Source organism: Hylaeus volcanicus, chromosome 4 (genome assembly GCF_026283585.1).
Source record: "Hylaeus volcanicus isolate JK05 chromosome 4, UHH_iyHylVolc1.0_haploid, whole genome shotgun sequence".
Classification (NCBI taxonomy): domain Eukaryota; kingdom Metazoa; phylum Arthropoda; class Insecta; order Hymenoptera; family Colletidae; genus Hylaeus; species Hylaeus volcanicus.
This window is the reverse complement of record NC_071979.1, coordinates 24,802,957-24,827,845: the sequence shown is the minus strand read 5'-3', so window position 1 is coordinate 24,827,845 and position 24,889 is coordinate 24,802,957. Positions and strand designations below refer to the sequence as shown.

Genomic DNA, 24,889 nt, shown 5'->3' with positions numbered 1-24,889 from the left:
CTTCAAAGGGTTATCCTTCTCATCAAAATAAGACGAAAATCAAGAATGACGAAATTGCGTTCAAGGCTTTGTATCCATGGAATTAGTTGCCAAAGCGTCATAAGGGACTCATGTTACCAGCGACGCACAAACGTCAGACGTCAGCTGACCGCCAGTAGTATCGGGTCCCCACTTCCGACGTCTCTCACGCTCGTTTTCAACAATTAATTACTCGAACACAAAGCCTCGTACGCAATTTCGTAATTCTCGATTTCTATCTTGTTTTTACACGTAGAACCACAGTGTTTTATTTCGAGCCTCTTTCGTTCCATCGCCTCTCCTAACTTGATCGTTTCTTCTATTAGGTGGACTGGAAAATAATGTCGTTTTTGCCATCTTAAATACTTGTTTATCATTTATCAGCTCATTGATTTTTCTGGCATTGAAAATTTGCACACTAGGTGACAAGGCTGCTCTGACAATGAGGGCGATTGTATAGTGAATTAAAGATAGAAATTTATTGGAAAGTTTGAATTTAATGTAAAAGAAACGACATTACTTTTCGGTCTACCTAATATTAGGTTGTTCCAAAACTTTCTTTCGCTTTATTAATAAGTAATACATGCACAATAGTTTATGTTTTATGTTACATTACCGAATTGTGCACGATTCATTTTGCTACATTACTGTTACAACATGAATATCTATGAAATTAGATTGTCTATTTATATAAACACGACCACATCAAATAATTGAGTGCAACTTTCTGTCTACCTAATACAATCTTGTCGTAACGTTTCATTGTTATTCCTGGGATTGATATCAACCGTCGTTAACCCTTTGCTGTCCTATGTCGAGTGAGACTCGACAGAACTGTACCGAAGTCAGAAAATCTGGCTTGCAAAGGGTAAATATCGTAGAAGAATTATTTTTCTCGACGTTCCCTGTAAATTGGCCAGCTGTTGCGCGCGAAGTTTGGAAATTCCCAAGTCGCGAGGATCGATGGTGTTACGATTGCGCGTGGCGGGCCTGGGAGAGGTTCCTGATCGCGAATCGCGGACGAATTCCTGACGAGAATCGTTTCGTTCGGCGGGCCTTTAACAGCAGGGCGTTTGTTGACACTTTTCAGACACGCTACGCGATCATGCTCCCGGGCGTAGCGTTATTGTCATTGACGGTGGCCTTCGCGAGCGCCGAGAGCATCTTAACGACGGAGGTGTTCGTCATTCCCATCAGGCCAGAGACTTTCGACTGGAGCAGCGGCGACGGTAAGGGAACCCGACGGAACGAACAATGACTGACTCGCGTCACTCTAAATTGTACCCAGAGATAGAGAACCAATTGAGAGGGAAGACGTTTCGATGGCTATCCTAAATGATACCGATGTTTAAGAAAAATTCAATGACAACACCTTCTTATATCATTTTTATCGCGATGATAAGTGATTATTAGACTGCGGATCTTTTTGCAAAATAAAATCTTCGCGAACGTGCCTAAAAAAATTCAAACTATTAGGTTGCCCCAAAAGCTTCTTTCGCTTTATTAATAAGTAATACATGCACAATATTTTATGTTTTATGTTACATTACTGAATCGTGCACGATTCATTTTGCTCCATTACTGTTACAACATGAATATCTATGAAATTAGATTGTCTATTTATATAAACACGACCACATCAAATAATTGGGTGCAACTCGCGAAAGAAACTTTCGGGACAACCTAATAAATAGGAATTTATTTTATTCTGTAAATACTACAACATGAACTTTACTTTCAATTTTTTTTTATATTCTTGCATATTGTTTGCATTCTGTAGGGTCTTGCACATTCAAATTTCCTATAAATGCATAAAGATCCGCAGTCTAATGATTATCGTTTATACTTTTAATAAATACGTGTACAGTTCATATTAATAAAAGCACAGAGATAGATAAGGTGTCGCGGGTTTCACTTATAGCCAGGCCTATATCTCCCTTCCTCTATCTGTAATATCTACGGGTTGAACAGTCAGGTGCGATCGACATAGAATAAGAATAGTATTCCGCACCCACATACGATATTATAAAATGAATTTTTAGGATGAGTCAAGACTCGTAAGTAAGTCGAAACGCGAATGAGTGCTCGCTTAAAAAGAACGTCACGAGCAGAAACACGGCCCGGCAATGATCTCGTAATATTCTTTAAATTCTATAAATCCAGTTCGCGAACGCGTGAATGGCGGTTGAGTAATAGGCGTTTTCAATTGTCGCCCGTTAATCGAATTCACCGTGTCCAAATTAAAGCGTATGTATCGCCGCGCGCGTCATTCGCGTTGCGCCTCGAATAGCAATCGACGGACCCGTCCGTTCCTCGAGCGTCGTTGTATCGGCTTCACAGCTGACGTTGTGTCACGTGTCACGTGCATCGGTACTTTCTAGCGCGACGTCACCCCGAGCAATCGTGAACGAGGCGCCAAGTGCCGCGCGCGTTACGATTCTGCTCGATGACCAGTTATGAATCGACGGGACCGTCTTTCTCTGAACACGGTGAAATCATAGCGATTGCACGCTCGTGTTTACCCAGAATCCAATTAATCGGACGGTGTGGACTTTGACCCACGGATATCCCGAGCGAGCAATAAAATTTCGAATTTAATTTCTTGGCTATTATCGAGTACGCGAGATAGGGGATATTTTGTTCCAGTAATAACGCCGATGACTTTTTCCGTTTCCAGGAAGATCCGATCAGTTTTCGTATCAACCTTCGCTGCTGAACGCGCCTGACCTTCCCTCGTGGATCCACTACACGTACAGCAAACGAGATCATCGCGGATTTCTGTATGGGGTCGCCCCCAAGGATCAGAAATACTTTCAGGTGATCGAAGTTCGTAATTAGCTCTCTGTGGTACATCATCTCATAGGCAGAGAAAACGTCTATCGTAGACCTACTCTTTTTCTTTAAAAGAGTTTCATTTTCTGTCGAGTCTTACGAGTATAACGCGTCACCGAGCATGTTCCTTTCTTTGCTCGAGAAAACACGCCGATAACGCATCAACGGTGAGGGTTTCAGCTGGAGATCGTGGGCCTGAATAAGCACACGTACGAAACGAGGCACAAGGTCCTCGACATGAACGTCCTCGAGAAGGAGAATCTGACCAAATACGAGGTTCATCTGAAAATCGATAATCTGAACGTGGAGGACATGTTCGACCGCAACAGAACCGAGAAGCTTCTCGATATATTTAGGTTTGTCGATAAACACCAAGGAAGGTGTAGCCTCGAGCGATTTTTATTTAGAGAAAAGTTTCGAATAAGTTTATAATAAATATTGATTTTTACAGGAAAAAGCTGTGGAAAAACGCTACGGATCTGTACGTGACATTCCTCGCGTCCGCCATCGAGCTGGGTGCTCGCCTTCCTCTGAAACCGAGCGAGGGTGAAGGGTGAGTCTCCTAGTTTGAGATTCTCTTCAACAATAGAGAAGCAATAGATAATACAGGAGTAACGCAATTGATCTAGATACACTCTATCAGCTGAAACAAATTAGAACGTTTTCAGCTAATTCTCTTACGTTATTTGCCTTCGATACATTGCTACTATTACAACCGCGCAAGAAGAGTGTCATAAGCCTCTCCCACGTGGGTGGAGCGTATGACGTGTTTCTCGTCCGCGTGTAGCTCGTTAATAACATTCGATTAATATTCCAAGTATTGCCAAAGAGAGATGAAAGATAAACCAAAAACGTTCGAATTTCTTTGCAGTTATATTAGGGAAAGCTAAAGTTTGTATCGAAAACGTGGTTCCGTTAGCATTATTATAATAATTGCAATACTCGATGAGATTCAACGTGTTTTCTTCGATATCGCTGACGCATTAATCGTCCGATGAACGGAAAACAACGCCGTGACGCGCGTCCCACGCATCCTCCGATTTTTTTGAAATCGATAATTACCACTTCTTATGCACGGAGTCGCGCGATATCGTGCGACATGGACGATTATAGAGTTGAGTCGAGTAAAATGTGATCCGACTACTAATTACGATTATCGTAGAAACGAAAAGTGTCGTATCATTGGTTTTCGTGAGCAATTTTTATATCGTCGTGTGATCGAGGCATCGATTGAGTATGATCAAATAATGAATAATACAAGTATAGAAATCGTATGCAACCGTCGGGTATGATTAATTCATTAATCATTCATGGAAAAATAATTACATTTTTTATTGTAATTGAATCGATAAATTAATAATAGAAAATTAATAGTTGCATTCAACGTTAACGAGAGTCAATTCATTGGAAAGTAGAAGCTAACGAATTGTAGAATGAATTCAGAAGTATTATTGGCTTCCAGCAGAACTCCCGTTTCGAACATTGCTTAATTAACGCAATGTTAAACAATCTTGATAGCTTTTTACGACGCGCATTACAGCAGCGTGACGCTAAACTAACGTTCGACGAAAGCAAAATCTTTCAGTCCGCGACTTTAAAATGCGTACATACGTCATTAGAGATAGGAATCTGCGGAAACGTTCGACAGATCATCCATCTTTGGTTATTCGTTTTTTCAGTTGTTCATTATGTAACCCCCTCAAATTATGATAATAATAATCATTACGCAAGGCGACTATTATATACAATTCGATATTCTATCTTCTCCGATTCGATTCATTATCTTTCATGTTTATATCAAGGTATCCTGACGAGACGTTGACTCCATTTGTCTAGAAGCTACTCTGTTGAAGTGACGCGATTCTCGAGAAGTTATACAAGTTTAAAAGACCACGTTCCTTACAGCGTAAAATACAAAAGCATCCGCGAGACACGAGCATCAACTCGAGATTTCGCTTGTACTTTTGCTCCTCGACTTACGTATAAATCATCGTGATAAATAGATTCATGCTAAACTTACCGACGTCTGCGCCGTGTCTTTCATTGTATGCGCTAGTTTCGTGGATCGTGTCATCTTCATTGAATCGACGAAGATTTCCGCGAATTTTCTGCGTCACTTTCCCGCCAATTCGGTATCATTTCGTGCACTATCACTGACACGGTTCACGGATGAGTAATCCCATTACTCGCGCCGCTACCGAGGAATAGGTGTGTATTTCTGGCGGAATGATTCGCGCGTTCCCTATCGCCACGAGACGCACAATAGTCGTTTTCAGACCGTTCTTCTTTCACTTGTTAACGATTTCTCGCAAACGTTTGCACGCGTCATAGACGCGCAGAAGCAACCTTCAGCCGCGATCGCGAAATCATACTGGGACGCGCGCCACGCGTAGGAAGACTTCCTTCCTGTGCGACGATGCTAGCAGATTGTGTTGGTTGCGGAATAGAATCGTCTGCAGGAAGAATGGTTTTCACATCTCGCGGTTACGAAACACACCTGCTACTCTGCGAACCAACGATGTGGATAAAAGTCGAAGATAAAAAATAAACTGTTTATTCGTTACTAGTAAATTTCGAGTTAATAATGATTACGATACTACGAAGATTGTGAGCGTTTTAATATCGAGCAAAGTCACGGAAAATTAATATGTAGACGTAAGAAATAAGCGTACGTTCGGCGTGCAGACGAGGTACAGCTATATACTGTTGCCAATCTAGCCTTGAAAACAATACAAAAGGAAGTAATACAATGATGTAGAGTAAGAAAAAGAGAAGAGAGAGGGAGAGAAGGAGAAATACATTATAGAATGATGCTACATCGCGTGTCGAACGAATGAAAACCCATCCGAGTAATCATTTAATGGCACGACTAAAATATGCGGTATCATTTCACTGTAATTTTGTCTGTCTCCCGTCGAACGATGATCGTAAAATTGAGACTTTTTCTTGAAGCGGCGTCATTGTGTAAATCTCGACGCTTTATTCATAAAGCTAAATTCAGTGTAGAAAAATTTATAACGCCTTGATGTCGCGTAGACTGCGCATACATAAGTAGATTGGTAACGTAAGCGCGACATCGTCGGCGCGGTCTGACGAGTTGACCGACTGAATGGCTTCCGGCTTGGCCTGGTGCTCGGTTATCTCGTACTCCCAACCTCAGACGTCACCGCATCCCGACGCATTAGTCGACTAATGCCGATGAAAGTTTTTCTTTGACAATATCTCGTCGATGCATATTCTCTCTCAGAAATTTTTCAACTAACCAGCGCTAGATTCATGAAGTAATGTGAACCACCACTCGAAACACTTATCGAACGAATGTTTGTTGCGACACTCGACGATGATTCGCTTTGCACATGAAACGAGAACTGAGGCAACATCGACGAGAAACATACTGCTGGCTCTTGAACAGATATCGCGATTATCCGACAAGATTGGCTTATCTATTTTCGTTACCGTGTAAACAGAACGAAGACGGTGCATTGCGCACGAAAGTGGTAATTTAATTGTGAAAGGTGTTGCGACCCGTATTTCCGGGAAGTAGCGTGGGCGTAACGAGTGAGCTATCGATAACTCGAGATGCGCGAGATGCGTCAAGACGTTGACGTACGTTTCGAGCGGGGATTATTCGATAGACGTGAAATTTTCGAGGGAGTCCTTGTCATCGATGACGCAGAAAAATAGGAATTGATCTCGCGATGACTGGAGCACGTGAACAGTCAGGACTTACCTTTCCCCTGACGCATCCTGCATAGCTGCGAAGTGACTCGATGAGAATGACAATCGGTCTATCTAATTATCAAGATAGAGCCTGCTCAGCTGCTTTGCAATCGTGGTTTACCGTTAGAAAAATTCTCCACGGACGAGCGGCGTATAATTTTAGCTCTCAGGTAGAAGAATAACTCGTACGGAAGAATAGCTACCGTAAAGGACGCATCTCGAGGCTTTAGTCCAATGATTCTTAACGACATAGATGACAACAGTCCCAAAAAAAAACCAGTCGTTTCTTAAACTATGTCGCGACCTTAAAAACGTCGAAAACCGTTGCGCTAGTCGATTGAGGAAAGCGGAAAAGACGCGTGGGAATTCTCCTGAATATTCGGTCGAGATATGGAGAATAATGCACGAGCGGGAAAGCGATGACGCAACTTGAAAGCTGGACACGACGTGTCGCGGTGCACGTAGCCAGATCCCACAGGCATTCCGACTAGTACAGGTAATTCTTCTACTACGGGAGCGCACGATGTCGTCGAAGAAAACCGCGTCTGGAGCAAACGCTCATTGTCCGTCACGAGTGAATTCGTTACGCGTCGTGTTTGCTATCCACGGACGAAAATAGAGGATCTCATTTAGTTCTTTCAACAGCGCAAAAATAAACCCATTTCCTGGTACCATTTCGAGGCCACGCGTCGGGAAGACCTTCCTACGAGACAATTACAACTTTCAATGTTATTAAAGTATAACGCACTTGGTAAAATTAGCGATAGACAAGGTAACGTGTAACGATAACATATCGCGAGGGTATACAGATACGAACATAAATATATTTCAAAACTTTATTCGAATCGTTGAAGAAATACGCATTCCTCTTCAGGAAATCACGTGCTGCATTTTTCTCGGAACGTAGAATTAGTTTAACGTAGTATTCATCCTCCTTGGATAGCACGCGCAAAAACGTGGGAAAATGATCGCTGGTACGAGCCACGTGTATGTATCTTTTTTTGTGCGACAGAGTCGTTGTGAGGCTAGGAAGTTCGTTACCGTTCTCGCAAGAGCTGAACGAACTGCAAGAAGAGGTGAAGCCACTGTGGAAATTGTCTTCTTGTCCACGAGATTTCAAGCGTACCAGCGTAGAGAGGCTCTTCAGGGAGGCGGAATTCGCGTTGGACTGGTGTTCCTTCAAATTGGTATGTGGCTCGTTTAAAAACGTGCAAAATTCGTCTATCCTTGGAGCAAAGTGTTAGCTATAAGATTTTTCTAACGATGCCGATGTTCCATTCAGTTGGAGCAAGAGCAGCAGAGTTTGCAGCACGAGAGCTGGGCGAGCCAAGGGCCCAGCGTGAACGTGATTGGTTTGCCTGGAATTTCCGAGCACACGGAGTGGCGGTGGGCCAGGTCGACGAAAGCCAGCATTCCCACTAGAAGTTACTTCAACGAAATCGTCACCACGATCTTCGTGCCCACGATACTGCTTCTCGTGCTGGCCGCGTTGCTCAGCACCGTGTTGTGCTTAAACCACGAGAAGATGTGAGTATACATCCCTCTGCTGCCTATCGGTACCAAAATGGTAGCAATACTTTGTCGCAACAGTTAGCATCGATATGGTACAATAAAATAGTGGCCACATCTAGCCAAAGGGATACGCGAGCACTCGACACAGCCCTGACCCGCCTACTTCTAATGATTTATTTTTCACGAGGCGAGGTCGACAAACGCGCGCATTTGTTTGGGAACGTGCATTAGAGAACGTCGACCAAAATTGCATTTGTCATTCCACACGGCCCACGTGCTCGGGGAATGAATTCCAGCGTGTAGTTGTGTATAAGCAACGAGCATAAGTGGTAGGGTCGCTAAGACGAGATAGAGGGGGCTACTACTACGACTGGTTTCATTCATAAGCAACCCACGATATCTCTGGTCAAGTGGCGACGTGCCGGACGGTGGTACGATTGGAAATACGATTACGACGAATGGCGTACCTCGATAATCATAATCGATGCACGAATAGGTAATCGGTAAACGTGTTTAACTATGAACGATACAGTTAATAGTTACGGTAGGTAGACATTGCAATTGAAACGTCTATCAACAGACTTCCGGTAGATAACGCGTATCGTATTTAATTATACAAGGTATATAATTTCACCGACCTTTAAACCAGTTGACGATAATACAGAGCCATAATAGCGGGTAACGCGCGATCGAGTCGATAAAGCAGCCTTGGAACCAAAGTAGAAATTATTAACCTTCTGTCGCCCCTTTTGTAAGATAAAATTATTCGCTACTCCGTGTTTGATCAAATCTAAGAGTACTGTGAATATTTATTCAACTCCCTCGTAGACAACATAATAAACTAGAGACAAGTAGTCAAGACAACGTAAACAAGGGAGACAAAAACAGAAAAAAAACGTGCAAAAAATAGACGCCAGCGAGTTAAAAATAGGTAGATACTGAAAGATGCAGTTGGTTAACGGCAAAGCACGAGGATGTTTGTACAACTATTATGATAAATACGATCTACGTAAGTCGGCTCAATGATGTTTATAAACAGAAATAAATAAGCGATTTTTCCTTCATACGTGCACGTGTATACTGATCTCGGGGTATAAATAGATAGAGTTCGGTATTTCGCGACCCGTGCACCGGTGGTGCCGATTAATATACAGTTCACTTATCGTCGAAGCATACCACTGGCGTTTATGGTTGCATCGACGACTTCTCGGTCACGACTAATCGGTATACGAGGCACGGAATCATCCCGTTTAACAAGAATGCGTACGCGCGTATGTGTATGCATACAACGAGCTTTCTTGTATTCGTACGCGCGAGTAATAAAACTGTACGTGTCCAAGATCGGCTAACTTACATGGCAAAGCCTCGAATTCGTTTTTAGTTAGTTTAGAGAAGAGCACTTTGCCAATTTCTTCTGACGAAGTAGCGGTTCTGATGCAATTCTCATTAATATGAACGTCACGTCTAGGTAGAAAAAACGTGTTACAGGGGTAAATGACCGCGCTGGAGGTAGAGATCATTTCTTACAATCGTTCAGATCGCGCGAGGCGAATGATCCACATCTTTGGATTACTTTCGCAATCCGCAATCACTAATTATTTCGCTAATCGTGACAATTTATTATACATTAACCGTTAGTCATCGAATAGTCGATCGAATTTGCTTCAGTAACCAAAAATGCGAGACTCTATGAGAAAACAATGGTAATTAAATAGTAGATAATATGCGAAGTTTATTTGTCGTATTCGAGTGACTATAAGATACACGAACATTGAACTATTCAAATATCCTATCCTTATCCGAGGTCTAGTTCGAATCCGCTATTTAATAGTTCACGCGTCATTGGCTGATGTCTAATCGGTCGTCGCGCAGATTTTTTCCCTCGTACCTGGTACACGACAACACTCCTTTGTTACGCGTCGATTCGATCACGAGCTTCATTTACAATTACCCGCATCGTTGCGGCGAAGAAGGTAATCGCGTTCGTAGAACTGGTCGTAGTATAATCCGTAAATGTTGCTGTTTCTCTTGGAAGGGAACAGCTGCATTTATCTTGAAAAGTGGAAACCGGATTTCACGCGTTTCTCGAAGGCATGCTGTCAACTCCAACGTCTGATCTTAATCGAGTTTGCATATCGTGGAAATATAGGATCTGTCGTATTTTTTTTTTTTTAGAATTTTCTAAAATACCGGAGTGGTTCATGTTTGTATTACTTTCCAAAGATCAGCCCCTTTCTCATGGCGACAGAGGCTTCCCTTGTTATAGAAAAATATTTGAGGCGAAAAACGCGCGCGTGCAGACGCGAGGAGATTCTAACCAGAGTTTAGATTCTCATTGGACGTCATACGTTGCAAAAAACGATGGCGTATGAAATGTCCGATATGAAATTACCTTGCCGTTCAAGGGTGCCGCGGCTCGTGAACTACACACGCGATCAAGGTAATTGCCATTAGGCTACCACATAATGCGGGTAAAGTGAAAAATAAACCAAGAATAGGACACGCGCGTCATTGATGTTGTGAGTCATTGAAAAAAAAAACAACATTTTAACGATAATGGGCGGAATCTATTTGAATGATCAAGAAACACGGTTCGTACCAATGTTTAATAAGTATGCTTTACTTTTCTCTTTGTCGCCCTCGCGGACGCTACCTTAACTTTGTGCGCGCATAAAAGTAGAGCTGTGTCTCTTTTTCCTCGATAGAAACGATCTCTGATAGTATTTTCGACGAGTTTAACATTTTTCTCGCCGATAGGCATACAGCCGAGTACACGCAACACGATGGCATTAACTCGTACTAATCACTTTGGTGACTTGTTGCTGTTGCGAGATAACAAGTGGTGCTTAAGAAACTACGTAAGAACGTTAACGAGTGCAATTCAATGATGATTCGTGGTTCGATAATTTCGAACAATTTTACTACATAATCGCGTGTTTCCACGGCAAACAAAGAATATATAATTTGCTACCAGAACGTAGAAAGAGTTTAAAAACTATTAGTAAGGCAACAAAAAAGAAAAAAACAAATTATCGCTTATAATTAGTAATTTAGTCTGTATTTAATTCACTTTGCTTCTCTTGTAGCGAGAAGAGGGAATCCACTCCAGGAGAAGGAGTCGGCAATAATAACATACAAATGGTCCAGTATGCTGCCAATGAACGAGGAACTCTAAAGTCGCTCTCTGCACGACCTTCCAGCCCTAACGATTCTCTATCGCCAAGTCCTAGGTATTCTCTGTTATTTATTCAGATCATTTTATTGACACTCGATGGACACCAATTTTGGAAAGATGATTGTTCCTTTAGGATATCCAACGAACGTTGCAATCCGTACATTCGGCCAAGTCCACCACCGTATACGGGACCAAGCAACCTGTAAGTTCCTACAATTACATTTAGATCCTTTTAGCTGTACAATAATATACAAAATTTGTTATTCAGGGCTGGGGTTCGAGCCGATTTCTGACTACACGAGGAGCCAGCTAAGACGTGGTTTTGCTGAGGGAATAAAATTTCCTGTCGCAACTATGAGGAGAACCGCAAAATTCGTCGGAACTGGCTCCATGTCGCATACTTCTTCGATAATGCTCGCCGTTGGCAATAAATAGCTTTAATAATCGCGCGAAACATGACACTTAATTTTACATTATTATTTATAGCAAACAGACTGACTTCAAGTTGCCATTGAAATGTTATAACTTATTTATTTATTATAAAGCATTGTACATATCATTCGACAATTATTTAAACTGCTATCATATTCTAGCCTATTATAAGTTACAGAATTTCCCCGCCAATTTTCTACCAAACACCGGATGACTGTATTCAAGAATTTTAAGTATTTTTTTCTGTAAATGAGAGTTATTCATTCAATTTTTTTTTCAATGAAACGTACAAAACTATGAATTATACAACTGGTAGATATGTAGTAATTATACATAATGATAATGACATATCTGCGTAACGATAAATGATATCCATTCACCAATAATATATAATTACATACATGCAATTGTCTCGATCGTTTTGATCAAAGTTCCTTATTGCTTAGGGTAGATTACATTTTAATCTTTGATGTTTCACCAATGTAGAGTATTTCCTGCAACAGAAGATATAAGATACGCGGATCTTTCTTCTTCTTCTAAAGACCCTGCTTTTGTAGCAATTTTTGTAAATAGTAAATAATATGCATGCGTTATTTACATTCAGTTTGAAAATGAGGCGAAGTTTCGGTGTTTTTCAAATCTCGATTCCGAGTGCGCATGCGTTCTCTAAGGAGTATCATGCTATCACCGTGAACATAGCAACGATTCCTTTGCAACATACAAAAACTGCTCTGTGCCACAGATAGTTTCGAAATAACTGGAAATAACCTCAACCTCATATCCCATCCAAAGGGTTACGATGCTTTTGGTTTCGCGGGGTTACAACTATTTATAAAACCAGCTTTCGATCGTGTGCCATTTACAATGGGCGACCACGCATTACCGGCGTTAAATGCGAGATAATTAATTGCCGTGTGTCTCTGTGAATTACGAATACCGTGATGGAATGTTCATTTTCGTGAGACCGGTGGATCTACTGTAATTTTTAAATTCTATAACGAATTCAACCATGGTAATATTTCCGAATATAATTGCATCTAATACGTAACGAACAAAGGTAAACATTAAATGTTCCATTCTAAATTTGTATGTAAATTGTCTTAGGCTCTTTTGGGGGCTCAGTTGGTCATTACTCTAATTATGGTCAGTATCATTCAGAAATTAACTCCACATTTTTCATTGGCAAGATGGATTTTATGCTCTACCGGGTATGTATGGGATTAAGAGTGATTAAGACCAAGAGAAACATAAAATTAATGTAACATGCAATTGTTATTATAGGTTAACACGTTATTTGTATCCAACTGACCAGCAACTGAGAGCTCTGGTGGGTGTACCTAAGGAGAAACCCAAGAAAAATAAGCATACAGAAAATGGAAAAGTTGGTGATGTATTTCATGTTCCTAGAAATTTGGATATTACACTGGAGAGTGCTAAAATAACTACGTTGGATGTTGTGCATTTAAAATATTATACAGAGTATCAGTGGTTATTGGATTTTTCTGTTTATGCTACTGCAGTTTATATAATGACAGAGGTTGGTACTGGTTTGTTCGAATGACCATAGTAGTTATCTCTTCTTCATATCTGTATCTTTACTGTATTTTATACTTATGTCTCTTTGGTGCTAAACAGGTATACAATCACTTTTATCCAATCAAAGATGAGATTAATCTAAGTATGCTTTGGTGCTCATTGGTTCTTGGTTTTGCATTGTATCCTTTTCACTGTTGACCTACATTACAAAGCTGCATCCTTTTTCTTAAAAATAAATCTTGTATTTTGAGTTTAACTTCCTTAATTAGTAACTAGCAAAGTATTACTTTCTCTGTGGATACAATATTTCACAGGAAAGGAGAGTACCGGCGAAAGGTCTACGTGTATTGTTACCGGATTTGCTTATCTCCTCATAGCTATGGTGATTCTTATAGTTGACGAAAAAAATCTTGAAATTGGATTAGACAAAGCCTATGTTAGCTTCAATCATAGTGCGTCATTGTTTCTAGACAATCAAGGTCTTTCTTCTACGTAAGTCTTTAGATCTTAAAGTTCTTTTTTATTTTGTACCTCTATTCTTGTACATCATTTTGTAGAGGGCCTGCATCAAAAATTGTTCTAAAGTTCTTCCTTGCCTTGTGGTGTGGTTTGCTTGGTTCTTTTTTTACTTTCCCAGGATTGAGGGTATCAAAAATGCATTGGGATGCATTGAGGTACGAATGTTGTATTCATTTTTAAAATGCTATGATTATCATAAACTGATAATGAAAACAGTACATTTCAGATATTATAAAGATCAAAAGCTATTAGTGCTAATAGCGAATCTTAGTTACGCGTCTCCGCTTCTATTAGTATGCTTATGGATTAAGCCTATAAGCAGAGATTACCTCACAGTTCGAATATTTACTGGTATGAATGGGCCATTGTAAGTGAAAGCTAAATTAATGGTATAATAAAATATATATAGGTAAAAGTTTTTTTATAAGCCATAGATATATCATTGCAGAATGACGTCCCCAAGTTTTGAAAGCATGAGGTTAATTGCAATTGTTGTTGCAGTCTTATTAAAACTCATATTAATGCCAATGTACTTGCAATCGTACCTTAATTTAGCTGTACAACGATTAGAAAATCAAAAGAAAGAAGCTGGTAGAATTAAAAATGTCGATTTACAGAAAAAGGTATAAAATATTTACAACGTATATTTTGTTGAAAATAAAAAAAAATTATCGACAGTAAAGTCTGTTTCATGACTTGTTTCAGATTGCAGCCGTATTTTATTATTTATGCGTCGTAGCGTTGCAATTCGTTGTTCCAATTATTATATGCTTATTTTTCACATTTATGTACAAAACATTAGGTAAAAAAAATGTCGATCAAATAATCCATTCATTGCAAATAATGCTATTTTAACGTGTTGTCTATTTATACGTTTAGGCGGTTATACATGGCAAGGTCTTTTAAAAGGGACAGCAGTTGAAGAGTGTCCAGCAGATGAAGCACCCAATTCTGTACTAAATGCAATAAATAATGACGATACCGAAAAAACTGTTGTCCAGACAGCCCAAGATTTTCAGCTTGCGTTGAGTTCCTTAAAACAGGTAACGCTACTATTAATCATTTCCACTAAGGATTCGCTAAGAACAATTTTACGAAACGCACTCATGATATCATTTGTTGTTTCGCAGATTTTTACAACAGAAGTGTACAGAGGTTTGTTAGGTTTAGCAACATGGTGGAGTTGTTTTGCGTTATTTGCAACTACCGCTATGGGAATGTTTTATCAGTCATACTTTTCTAGTATGTAAAAGGATACCACAGAAAAGAATGTTCGATGTCGCAACGCACAAATTTACGTCGTATTTCACAACTGGTTTGGAAACCATTGGACTACTTGGCGAACATGTCTTGAAAATAATTTATCTTAAAAAAGTACCTAAGTTAAGGTACGCACAATACTGGTTGTTTAAGAGGAGCGTTCGTAATAACTTTTAAAATTTGTAATACGCATAGCAATAAAAAGTGCTACGATTGTAATACGAATAAATACTATTTCGACTTGAAGACTTAAAGTGAACGACTGCAAGATTTTTGTTATTACGTATTGTACGTAATAACGGTATATAAAAGTCAATACTGTACGTATAGTATCGGAAGTAAATTCGCAGATGTTTTATGGTCGAACATAAAGTAAGGCTTTCGAATGTGTGCGAGACATAAATAAATTGTATCACTGCCGATAAATAACCTATTTAATATTCGACGAACGACTAACTGATTACAATTAATAACTCGTCTGCGTATCAACTCCAATTTAGACTGATCGAAAGCAACTTTCCTCGTTAGTTCCACGAACCTAGATGAATCGAATAGATATATTTCATTACCTTTTACATACTCGCTGCGGTAAAATATAATGTTATCTTGTATATATTTCTGTACAAAATGCTTATTCGAGTTTTATGTACGACAACGAATAATTTTATCAACGATGTATCAGTATTTAATGAAAATATGGTAAACCATGATGAATTTGTACTTATTCGTCATTCTAATTTTGTTAATTATCGAATTATTGTTTATATCACGGTATATTACGAAAATCTTCTGTAAAGAAAGACATTTTATATTAAGCGATTACGATTCATGGATTGTCCCATCTTGGAGAAAGTGTCATTGTGTGCCTGAAAATGTGTCGATGCGATGCTACTCACGTATCAACCTGGCTGCTTCCGCGATATATAACTCCCCAACAAGCTGACTTAGCGTCAGAATAGTGTGTTAATGTTCACTGGTGATAATACTGTCATTCGTTCTACTGAGAAACTTTCAGGTGTACCATAAGTTTGCAAAATGTTGGTAAGTATTTTTTCCGTCAGCTCTATCACACGGAGTACCCTTTTACTTTAATGTATCTACAGCTAGTCGATCACTTTATATATTTTATTAAAAGCTAATATTTTCAGAAACACCTAGTATTTTGCTGCATGATGCTTCTCACGGCATCTGCCGAACCACCTGTTCAAGGCGTGAGACCGACGAATTTACTAGGGAGTTCTGATCAACACGCATCCTTCAATTTTATCAGACCAGGTTTAACGCAAACTGCATTCGCATTCAGTGGCCCCAGCTCTCATCAGTCATTCAGTTCCAGTATTGGAAATCCTTATTTAGCACAAAAAGTTTATCCCAATGTTGCTAACGCGCTTGCTTATAGAAATCCCGGCTTAGGTTTGTTTTGCGTAACTTTGATTGAAATATGTGTCTAGAAAAGTGAAGTGCACTTGTCATTGTGTTCTGTAATTTTGTAGGTACATTTCCAGTTGGTCCTATTGCAAATGGTTATGCAACTGCACCAGTTCCACCTGCATTTGTAGCACCAGCACCTGCGCCATTGCCTTACCAAACTCCCATAGATCCTGCTACATTGGCTTATTATCAACAGTTACAACAATATCAACAGCCCCAACAAACTTATTCCGCAGCTGGTCACTATCAAGCACAATTGGCACAACTTCTCGCACTAAGGCAAGCTCAAGTACAGGCTCAAGCACAGGCTCAAGCACAATCTCAAGCACAGGCACAAGCTACGCAAACGCAACAGGTAAAAGTATAAATAATTATAAGACCCCGTTAGTTGTGTGTTGTACACAATTCAAATCTGGTTTTTGTTTAATAGTAATCATCCGTAGGTCCCTGAACAGGTGGAATTGCAACAGGAAGAACAGCAACAACCTCAAAATTTATTAGGGATTGCGTACTCCTCTGCACCGTCGGTAGCACGTGTTAAAGTTTCTGGAAATGGCTATAAATTCGACTTTTAAATAATAAACAATATACGTCGTATGAATAGCTTTAATTTTACCACGTTGTACATGACTCGCTTTTATTTATTATTTGTATCGTAAAAAAATAATATTTAAATAAATACTGTTTTACTTTTGATATTGCAGAAACTGTTGTTATAGTTATGAAAGTTATTACGTAAAACTTGTTAAAATTTAATAAAAATAAATCCTCAAGGCCCCGGGGGGATTCGAACCCCCGATCTCCTGTTTACTAGACAGGCGCTTTAACCAACTAAGCCACGGCGCCTTCGACCACGTTTTTAAATTATTAAATACAATCGGTGCAAATGTTACTCGAACTTAAACGGAATCAAATTTGGTATCATAATTTTCTTAACTATATTACTTTTATTCAGTCTTTCTTTATGTATAAATAGAAGACTACACTTTCTTGTAACATATGTTTCTTTGTACACAAAAATTGCGCACCAAAATAATATTCCACGTATAGCATTTGTGACAAATAAAATGGAATATCTGAATCGATATTATTTTATATATTGTAATACATGCAAAAACGAAATGCCAACGTCATGTGGCTTTTCGCAGTCGGTAGGACTCGAACCTACGCTCCCAGAGGGAATCTGATTTCTAGTCAGACGCCTTAACCACTCGGCCACGACTGCTATGATTAACCTTTTTTAAATTCTGAAAATCAAACAAATTATAATTTACAATAATACGATCAGTGTGCTTTAGCAAAGATTAAGCTTTTGTCACAGTACCGTAAACCATTTCAGAGTGTTATCGAATTAGATAACATTATCTATATGTCTGAAGAAAAACAGAAAAGCTGTTAGACTGGTTGGTGGCGCCACATTTAGCGGTCAAAGGGGAACGAGTTCTCTTCAAACCTCAGGGGCTGTAGCATGCGAATAGGCAGCTACAGTACAGGCTTAGCGATCCCGAGGTACCCGAGCTAGAGGAAGGCCAGTGGGTCCCAATAGACGATGCAATAATTAAAGTGACAGTTCTGCACTTAAATAAACCAAGCCTAAGCACCTCGAGTTCTCTACGAACTTGAGCATTTCTCATTGAGAGTACTGTTCATCCTAGCAAGAATACTAGCAGTTTCGACGATTAAAAACTACGTTTAAAACTTCAGATTTCATAAGGGAAATAAGGAACTCAAATTGAAATTGGATTAATTACAATTTATAAAAATTTACAAAAAAAAAAAAATGAAATTGACCCCGACGTGATTTGAACACGCAACCTTCTGATCTGGAGTCAGACGCGCTACCGTTGCGCCACGGAGTCCTTATTACATCGATCCTCATAGAATGGAATACTTTCTTTTTTCCTTCAAGTTGGATCTATGATTTATATAGAAAAGCTTATTTATCCAGGCAGACATTCGAATAAACAAAACGTTTGATGGTTATTATTATATTCTACTTCGATCGACAGTAGAATATATATAAAACGACAAACAAGGTGCCAATACAATAGAACGCATTTGCACATATGGCAAACCCGCCTGTAAACTACCTACCAGTGAACTTAATGGTAGATTTAAATACTTACTTTTCTTTTTCACGCATTTATCGATAAAGTAATCATTTAATCGTAATTGTGAAGAGTAATGAGATTAAGCAAACAATGTTAATGCTGATTATATGCAGTACTCCTTGAAATTTGAAAGCAAAATCCAGAATTTCGTTCTGAACATGTCATTAATCAATGCAATGTTTTAAGGGACAAGCACGCGGTGCGTGCTCACATCCCGCATGCAAGCACTGAAATATCCGAGCAGCATACCGCTGCAGGAAGCTGCATCTCTCCCTACGTTGAAAAGAGTTTCGCGCGGGTTGTCTCACAAAGCCCCTCCTAGCACCAGGCTATCATGTTGTAAACGTTAGCATGTCTGGTAGCCAGTGGTCGGACACTGTACTCGCTTCGCAACCAGGCGGTGGGGCTGTTGCGATATTCCGTCATACCTTGACTTTCGCCCGTGAGGAATTTTTTCAACAGGAACGCATGCAGCCAAGTAATTTCATGACGCCACCGATAGAAGCGCTGGAGTACAAGCACACCGGCTAATGTATGTATATAGAAGCTTCAGCTATATGAAAGGCAGGTTCCCCCACCCTTTCACAGAACTGCACGTTAATTTTAGGGGAAAGCGTAATAAGGTTTGATCCATCTACGAATAACAGCGGGAGGATTGCGTTTGTGACATACGATGATAGGGAACAACGAAGAAAAGATTGGATCTACGAAGAGTTCCATCTGTGCACACGTGCAAGGACGTATTATTAATTTCAATTTTGGGGAAAAACAGTGTCACTGTCCCGTGATTGCGCTTTAATCCTTACAGGTGAGGTTGAAACGATGGGACAATGCGTTATTGAGAGCCATTCCAAAGTGGCAGGAAGCCTACCATCGCCAGAGGCGCGCTAGACCCGTAGCCCTACCGAAATTTCTGCCCATGTCGGAGTCAATGAACCAATAAGCAATGGAAAGAGGTCGTTGAGGGCCAATAACGTATTGCTACGTCACAGAGGTGCTTAGGGCCCGCGCGGCTCTTCCTCAAAATTGTGTCTTTCCAATCCGCGGCTACCATGAATTGCGTGGAAGTAGACGCTGATCACAGCGGATGTCTACCTTCGTTCATGCGTTCCCGCTCCCTAGTCGGTTAAATTGTTGATTATGTCCATTCTATCTGCTAACTAGATACCGGAGGCTGCGCGTAAATTAGCATATACCCTTCGCTTACTGCATACAACGTATGGTAGACGAAAGATAAACCACGATGACGAACGGCGGATCAAAGTCCATTATTGATCGTACAGTGAACGCAGTATGTCTATACTGTCGGTGTGTCTCAAGTACTTTGCATGTGTGTATGAAAGACTCGAGTCAGCTCCTGTTAATGATCAATCTCAATTATTCTCGGTTCTATTTCAGGCATCATGCCATTTACCGTCAACTGGAGTATCGCTGATGACATACAATCACAGTTTCGAGTAATATTAGAAATTTAGAGTATACGCGATTGCAGTTATTCGTATACATAACTGTTCCAGTTCAATTTATCCAACGATGACAGTCACCGTCATCATGATTCGCGCTCTTTTTGGCATGAAATCACTTCAAGGATTTTGGGTACAACATTAATACCACAATTTCTTTATTGTTACCTCTGAGATTATTTGTCAGATTGATCATGAATCATCTAATATATTTGGGTATACATGCGCAGAGATGTCGAGTTTAATGATTAGCAATCAGAATCATTTAGGCTCAATCAGTTGGTGCATTGTAGTAGGGAAGCATGACTCTACCCGAAGTTGAATTAAGTCGACGGCAGATAAGGCTGCCGATTGAGGCTTACATGCCTAACTTTTTCTGCAGTATTAAATGATATTGATAAAAATGGAATTCTGTCACTAGTGGTCAAAGTATACATTAAATAAAATATAAATGGGAACACGTAAGTACTGTGAAAAAGTCAGGCATTAAAAAAGATTACATATAATAATCTGTTTTGTGTTTATAGCAAATACAAGTATTGGGTTTAATATATCTTACACTAAGGTGTAATAATAAAATCACAACGCACTGTAAGCCCTCTGATTCACACTCCTGTATCGGAGTCATTTCACTAATCCATATCCATGGTCGCTCGAGCCCCTCACGGTTACTACACTTATACCATAATAGTCGCTCATAGAGCGACTCATACTACTAGTAAGAAGACATTGGATTACGTTTACATTTTTATTTTCAAGTATACAAAAGACTATCATTACACACTATGAAATAATTCATACTTATAGTAGGTACATTGGTATTATTTATCAATTACCATCTTCAATCTTCAATCTTCAGATATATCGTTTTCATCGAACTCGAACTCTTGCATTTCTAGATGATGCACTTTCACCATCTGATGACTGATCACATTTATAATCAGCTTATACAAATTGCGAAGAACTACTCGTCTGTTCGTAGTCGAGACTTTATTCAACAAATAGCAATGACAATAATAGTCGTGCAACTCTGAAAAATTTCAAATCGGACACGACTTCCTTGTTTGATATATTGTAGAAAACAAAACTCTGTCATTTGTTTCTACACTTTTCATAGCGACTCTTAAAGACACTTGACTCATAGGAATCTTGATGTTATAGGTTTCACATATTGGAATATCGTTTGTAATGAATAAGTATTAGTTGGTAATATTCAGTGTCGTATTGCATTTTATTTCGTATGAAATCTGAACAGTTAATAATGCAGAAGTCGCTGTGCGTCGAGAAAGGAAGTAGCCACGCTGAAGGAGCTTCCTCGCTGAACGTGGTATCCTGGTCCAAGGAGGGGCTAAATGAGACAACCCGCGCGAATCAAGAGAGGAGAAAGGTGGTCCATTTATGTTATCCTGGTATTTTGCGTCTTGTGCGCGGGATGTGAGCACGCACCGCACTTCAGTGCAAAGCAAAATGCGATAGGAGACTTCCACGGGGAGGTGGGGATGCCCAGGAAACGCATGATGTATGTGACTCGTAATTTATTTTGATTTGTCATGAAAAAGGGTCATAGAAAGTTTGAAAAGTGCAATATCCACGAGTGGAATTTCCTTCCTCAAGGGGTAACAATTTTGTAGAAACACGGCCTCTATGAATAGAACAAACCATGGTAAAGAAAAATCCTTGTTGACTGGCGTCAGCGTCGCCTGAATGGAGATGGACGAGGGAGTCGACCACTAAAAAACTACCTATGGAATGTCAAATAAAGTCAATCTTCTGTTGAAGAGAAGATAAACATCGTTAAAAAAGAACAGAGAGGTTGAAGCGTAAGGTAGTCAAAAGTCAGCCATTATTAAAAGTGTTTAGCTTGGGAAAGCTAGTAAGTAATGAAACAGATATAAGATTAGTGAATATAAATACACAGTAACAAAATAAGAACATGGACACTCTTCCCTGTTAGACAAGCCAGGCAAAAAAATATTAAGATCAATAATCCTCACATCATACATAAGAAAAATAATAGGTAATAAATTCTAAATAAGGTCAACAGCAACAAATATTGTAGAAGATAATAAAGTTGGCACAGATAATTTTGGAAAAAGAGGAAGAAAATGCGATGACATTGGGAGCTCTCTCCAGGGAACATGTTTTCTGTTGTTTGCTTCTATTTATTTTTTCTTTAGTACTTCTTTTTTTTTGTATGAAATGGTAATTGTAGTTTTACCTTGGCTATTTCTCTAGCTTTCCTGTACGATAGGTTTTCTGAAACAGTGATTTAATTTATCGCCATCTTCAGATGGGCCATAATGCATCTGTAGTTCATCAACGTGTGCTTTCTGCCACACTGAGTGCAATACAGTTTACCAAAACATTACCCATGGAAATTTCTACATGTAAAGCACTTATGTGTATTGTTTTTACTTTCAAAAACAAACTGGTTTCTTTGTACTTAAATCCTTTTTTCCAACTTTACTCATTATTTTAAATACTCAATTTTTTTTATATCTTGATACTGTTAATCATTATTTACAGTATTATTTTCATCTGTATTGAGCCTCCATTTTCAGTTTTTTTATCCTTTATCTCTCGAGTATCATCTCGTGCCCCCACGTGTCGGTTATAGGTTATGTAATCGCTTACCTTATATCGCGTCTTATTTTCTCTTTCTTCCACATCATTATCATTCTCTTTTTCTTCTCTTTCACTTTTCTAATTTTATTTTCTGTCCAGAGCTTCTTTTCTTCGAAATTTGCAATGACGCATCGTTGCGATTTCTTTTCTTCTTTCTGCAATGCCAGTAGTGATGGTAGTGACCGTTTTCTCGTTTAGACGGGCCTCCTTCCTTTCCTTTTTATTTCTCTTATAGTACTTCTGTTCCTCGTCGCTAGTTGGTGCCTCTGCTGCTTCTTTTCTGTTTGTTATTGGCCCTCAATTTAAAGGTCTATCTTCATGGAATTGCATTTCGTGTGCATTGGTATTAGCCAGCATAATCTTTGCCGCATTTTTATCCTGCGGCCACCGGGTCTTCCATCTTCTGTACATTCCATTCTATTTAACCTTTTTTCAAATGACATCTTCGAATCTTCGTTTTATTACTGTTTGTGGCTTACTCCACAGACTATTTTCGTTAATACAGTCTTGTGATAAAATAGAAATAAACTCGTAAGAGTAGGCAGGTAGGAAAAGAAAGACGTAATGTAATGCTGGGAAGAAAAGAAAGTTATGTCATCTTTACTGTACAGTATGCTACGTCTATGTATCTGGATGACTAAAATGAAAATTTTACAAACTTTCTTATAATAGAGAGATAGGGAATAGTTATCATTAAGAATATACAAAAGTCTTGCAAAAATAAATTATTGACCCCGACGTGATTTGAACACGCAACCTTCTGATCTGGAGTCAGACGCGCTACCGTTGCGCCACGGAGTCTTCTTGAGGATCGGTCGCCAATTATTAATCATTTGTATGTCTAACATGACTTACAATAGATTTTCTATACATAAAATATTTCTAAGAGCCTAAACATTATACATATTTAAATATATTAAGCAAATTTTAAATTATGTTTTTCATAAGGACCACTGAAAATGATCAATACAATTGTATAGATTTGTAAATTTCTTTTTGTATATTTTCTTACATATTCTTACAATCATACATACGTTAATTCTTTTCCATTCTTTATTTACAAGTTGCCTGTTGTTAGGCTTTGTAGTTCGAGGCATGTGTCTCATATATATATTTTTGAATATTATTTAATGATTATTTCTTTGTTTTTCAATTACTGTGATCTTGCACTATGAATTATTGCAATAAAGTATTGCTTGAGTATTGATACCGATGTGTACTAACAGGGTGTGGCTCGTGGTGGCATCTTCAGAATGAAACATGGATCAGGCTAACACATAATTGAAGAGCATACTTTCGCTGTACTTTTTTGGAGCAAGTATGTTTATTATTATTTCTCGCCACTGCTTCCCCTTTATAATCAAATGATTGTTCAATAATCGACCTTGTTAACTGAAATGGTCAAGAACGGCTATAGCCCCCGATGATAACAATAGCAACAGGATTCCATCCAATCGTAGGAGCATAGAATTATATTTATACACGCTCTCACGTGTAACTTTCTTCCTGAAGTCTTTCAATCAGTTAAAAACTTGTTCGTCGATACAAAGACTATTTGTCTAGATAAGTGCTCGGCAAGAATTGCACTTTTCAGCTGTTTTTTGGTAGACTACGCCCAGCGCTTTCCCCTTACGGTGTCCCGCGCGCAGTCGACGAGCAGTTCGAGGTGGTTCGAGGCTCAGGACCGTGTCACCTAGCCGGTACCTTGTGAACATATTTTTAAGGGGAGATTCCAGTGTTGTGATAGTTTTAAAAATATGTTCGCGAGGGCCCGGTGACCCTGGGCCTTCAAGGACCGGTACTACCGCCTTCTTTCGTTAATTGCGTGCCACGGAACGCGAAGGTTCTGTGCTTCTGTGAGAACACAATCCAGAAACGCATGCGTTATCGTTACATCATTGTAAACATATGCAAAAATTAAATGGCAGCGGTGGGATTCGAACCCACGCCTCCGAAGAGACTGGTGCCTTAAACCAGCGCCTTAGACCGCTCGGCCACGCTACCAGTTGAAATCTCAGTTTGCCCCAAGGACATCATAAATACATGTTATTATAGGAAATTATTTTAAGATACGTGGTAAAATCTATCAGGAAACGATTCTTTTGGCATAAAAAAAGTCATGCATGAAAAGCGTGCTAAATGTGCGACCGTCACGATGGTGGATCATGGTGGATCCATCCCCTCCAAACGTTCTCTCCCTGTCCCCACTCCGTCGTTTCAGGATGCGCGTTGTACAACGGCGCAGTGCCTCGCCT

The 24,889-nt window shown here is 39.5% G+C and overlaps 3 protein-coding genes and 5 non-coding genes across 14 annotated transcripts in view; 3 read left to right on the top strand and 5 right to left on the bottom strand.

Annotated features, from left to right (window-relative positions):
- The window catches only part of LOC128875383 (epsilon-sarcoglycan), a 25,002-nt gene extending 12,965 nt beyond the window's left edge, over positions 1-12,037 (top strand). For 5 of the 6 annotated variants that reach the window (XM_054120916.1, XM_054120913.1, XM_054120910.1 and 2 more), the window contains 9 exons: positions 1,109-1,247; positions 2,696-2,835; positions 3,031-3,206; positions 3,302-3,403; positions 7,583-7,757; positions 7,853-8,097; positions 11,169-11,312; positions 11,391-11,459; positions 11,526-12,037. In XM_054120916.1, coding sequence (XP_053976891.1) covers positions 1,124-1,247; positions 2,696-2,835; positions 3,031-3,206; positions 3,302-3,403; positions 7,583-7,757; positions 7,853-8,097; positions 11,169-11,312; positions 11,391-11,459; positions 11,526-11,550 — 1,200 coding nt within the window. In that variant the 5' untranslated portion in view covers positions 1,109-1,123 and the 3' untranslated portion in view covers positions 11,551-12,037. Of the gene's footprint in view, positions 1-21; positions 887-1,108; positions 1,248-2,695; positions 2,836-3,030; positions 3,207-3,301; positions 3,404-7,582; positions 7,758-7,852; positions 8,098-11,168; positions 11,313-11,390; positions 11,460-11,525 lie in introns of those variants that run through there. The other variant, XM_054120911.1, reaches the window with a different exon arrangement.
- A 360-nt stretch (positions 12,038-12,397) lies between these two features.
- Positions 12,398-15,714, top strand: LOC128875382 (transmembrane protein 161B). Its single transcript, XM_054120909.1, has 11 exons — positions 12,398-12,701; positions 12,794-12,897; positions 12,971-13,226; positions 13,325-13,404; positions 13,502-13,717; positions 13,783-13,899; positions 13,971-14,111; positions 14,193-14,367; positions 14,450-14,546; positions 14,624-14,787; positions 14,875-15,714. The coding sequence occupies exons 1-11, from the start codon at positions 12,699-12,701 to the stop codon at positions 14,992-14,994; spliced, it is 1,473 nt and encodes a 490-aa protein (XP_053976884.1). The 5' UTR covers positions 12,398-12,698; the 3' UTR covers positions 14,995-15,714.
- A 122-nt stretch (positions 15,715-15,836) lies between these two features.
- LOC128875385 (uncharacterized) lies at positions 15,837-17,131 on the top strand. 2 transcript variants are annotated; one of them, XM_054120917.1, is made up of 4 exons: positions 15,837-16,045; positions 16,153-16,417; positions 16,498-16,790; positions 16,879-17,131. In XM_054120917.1, the coding sequence occupies exons 1-4, from the start codon at positions 16,040-16,042 to the stop codon at positions 17,008-17,010; spliced, it is 696 nt and encodes a 231-aa protein (XP_053976892.1). In that variant the 5' UTR covers positions 15,837-16,039; the 3' UTR covers positions 17,011-17,131. The 2 variants fall into 2 exon arrangements, with proteins under 2 accessions (XP_053976892.1, XP_053976893.1); XM_054120918.1 differs by having other exon boundaries at positions 16,866-17,018.
- Positions 17,132-17,207: 76 nt separating this feature from the next.
- Positions 17,208-17,281, bottom strand: Trnat-agu (transfer RNA threonine (anticodon AGU)). The gene has a single exon. It is a non-coding gene; the product is annotated as a tRNA-Thr (tRNA).
- Positions 17,282-17,578: 297 nt separating this feature from the next.
- Trnas-aga (transfer RNA serine (anticodon AGA)) lies at positions 17,579-17,660 on the bottom strand. Its single transcript has one exon. It is a non-coding gene; the product is annotated as a tRNA-Ser (tRNA).
- A 562-nt stretch (positions 17,661-18,222) lies between these two features.
- On the bottom strand, positions 18,223-18,294 carry Trnaw-cca (transfer RNA tryptophan (anticodon CCA)). The gene has a single exon. It is a non-coding gene; the product is annotated as a tRNA-Trp (tRNA).
- A 5,069-nt stretch (positions 18,295-23,363) lies between these two features.
- Trnaw-cca (transfer RNA tryptophan (anticodon CCA)) lies at positions 23,364-23,435 on the bottom strand. Its single transcript has one exon. It is a non-coding gene; the product is annotated as a tRNA-Trp (tRNA).
- A 1,121-nt stretch (positions 23,436-24,556) lies between these two features.
- Trnal-aag (transfer RNA leucine (anticodon AAG)) lies at positions 24,557-24,638 on the bottom strand. The gene has a single exon. It is a non-coding gene; the product is annotated as a tRNA-Leu (tRNA).
- Positions 24,639-24,889: the final 251 nt, after the last annotated feature.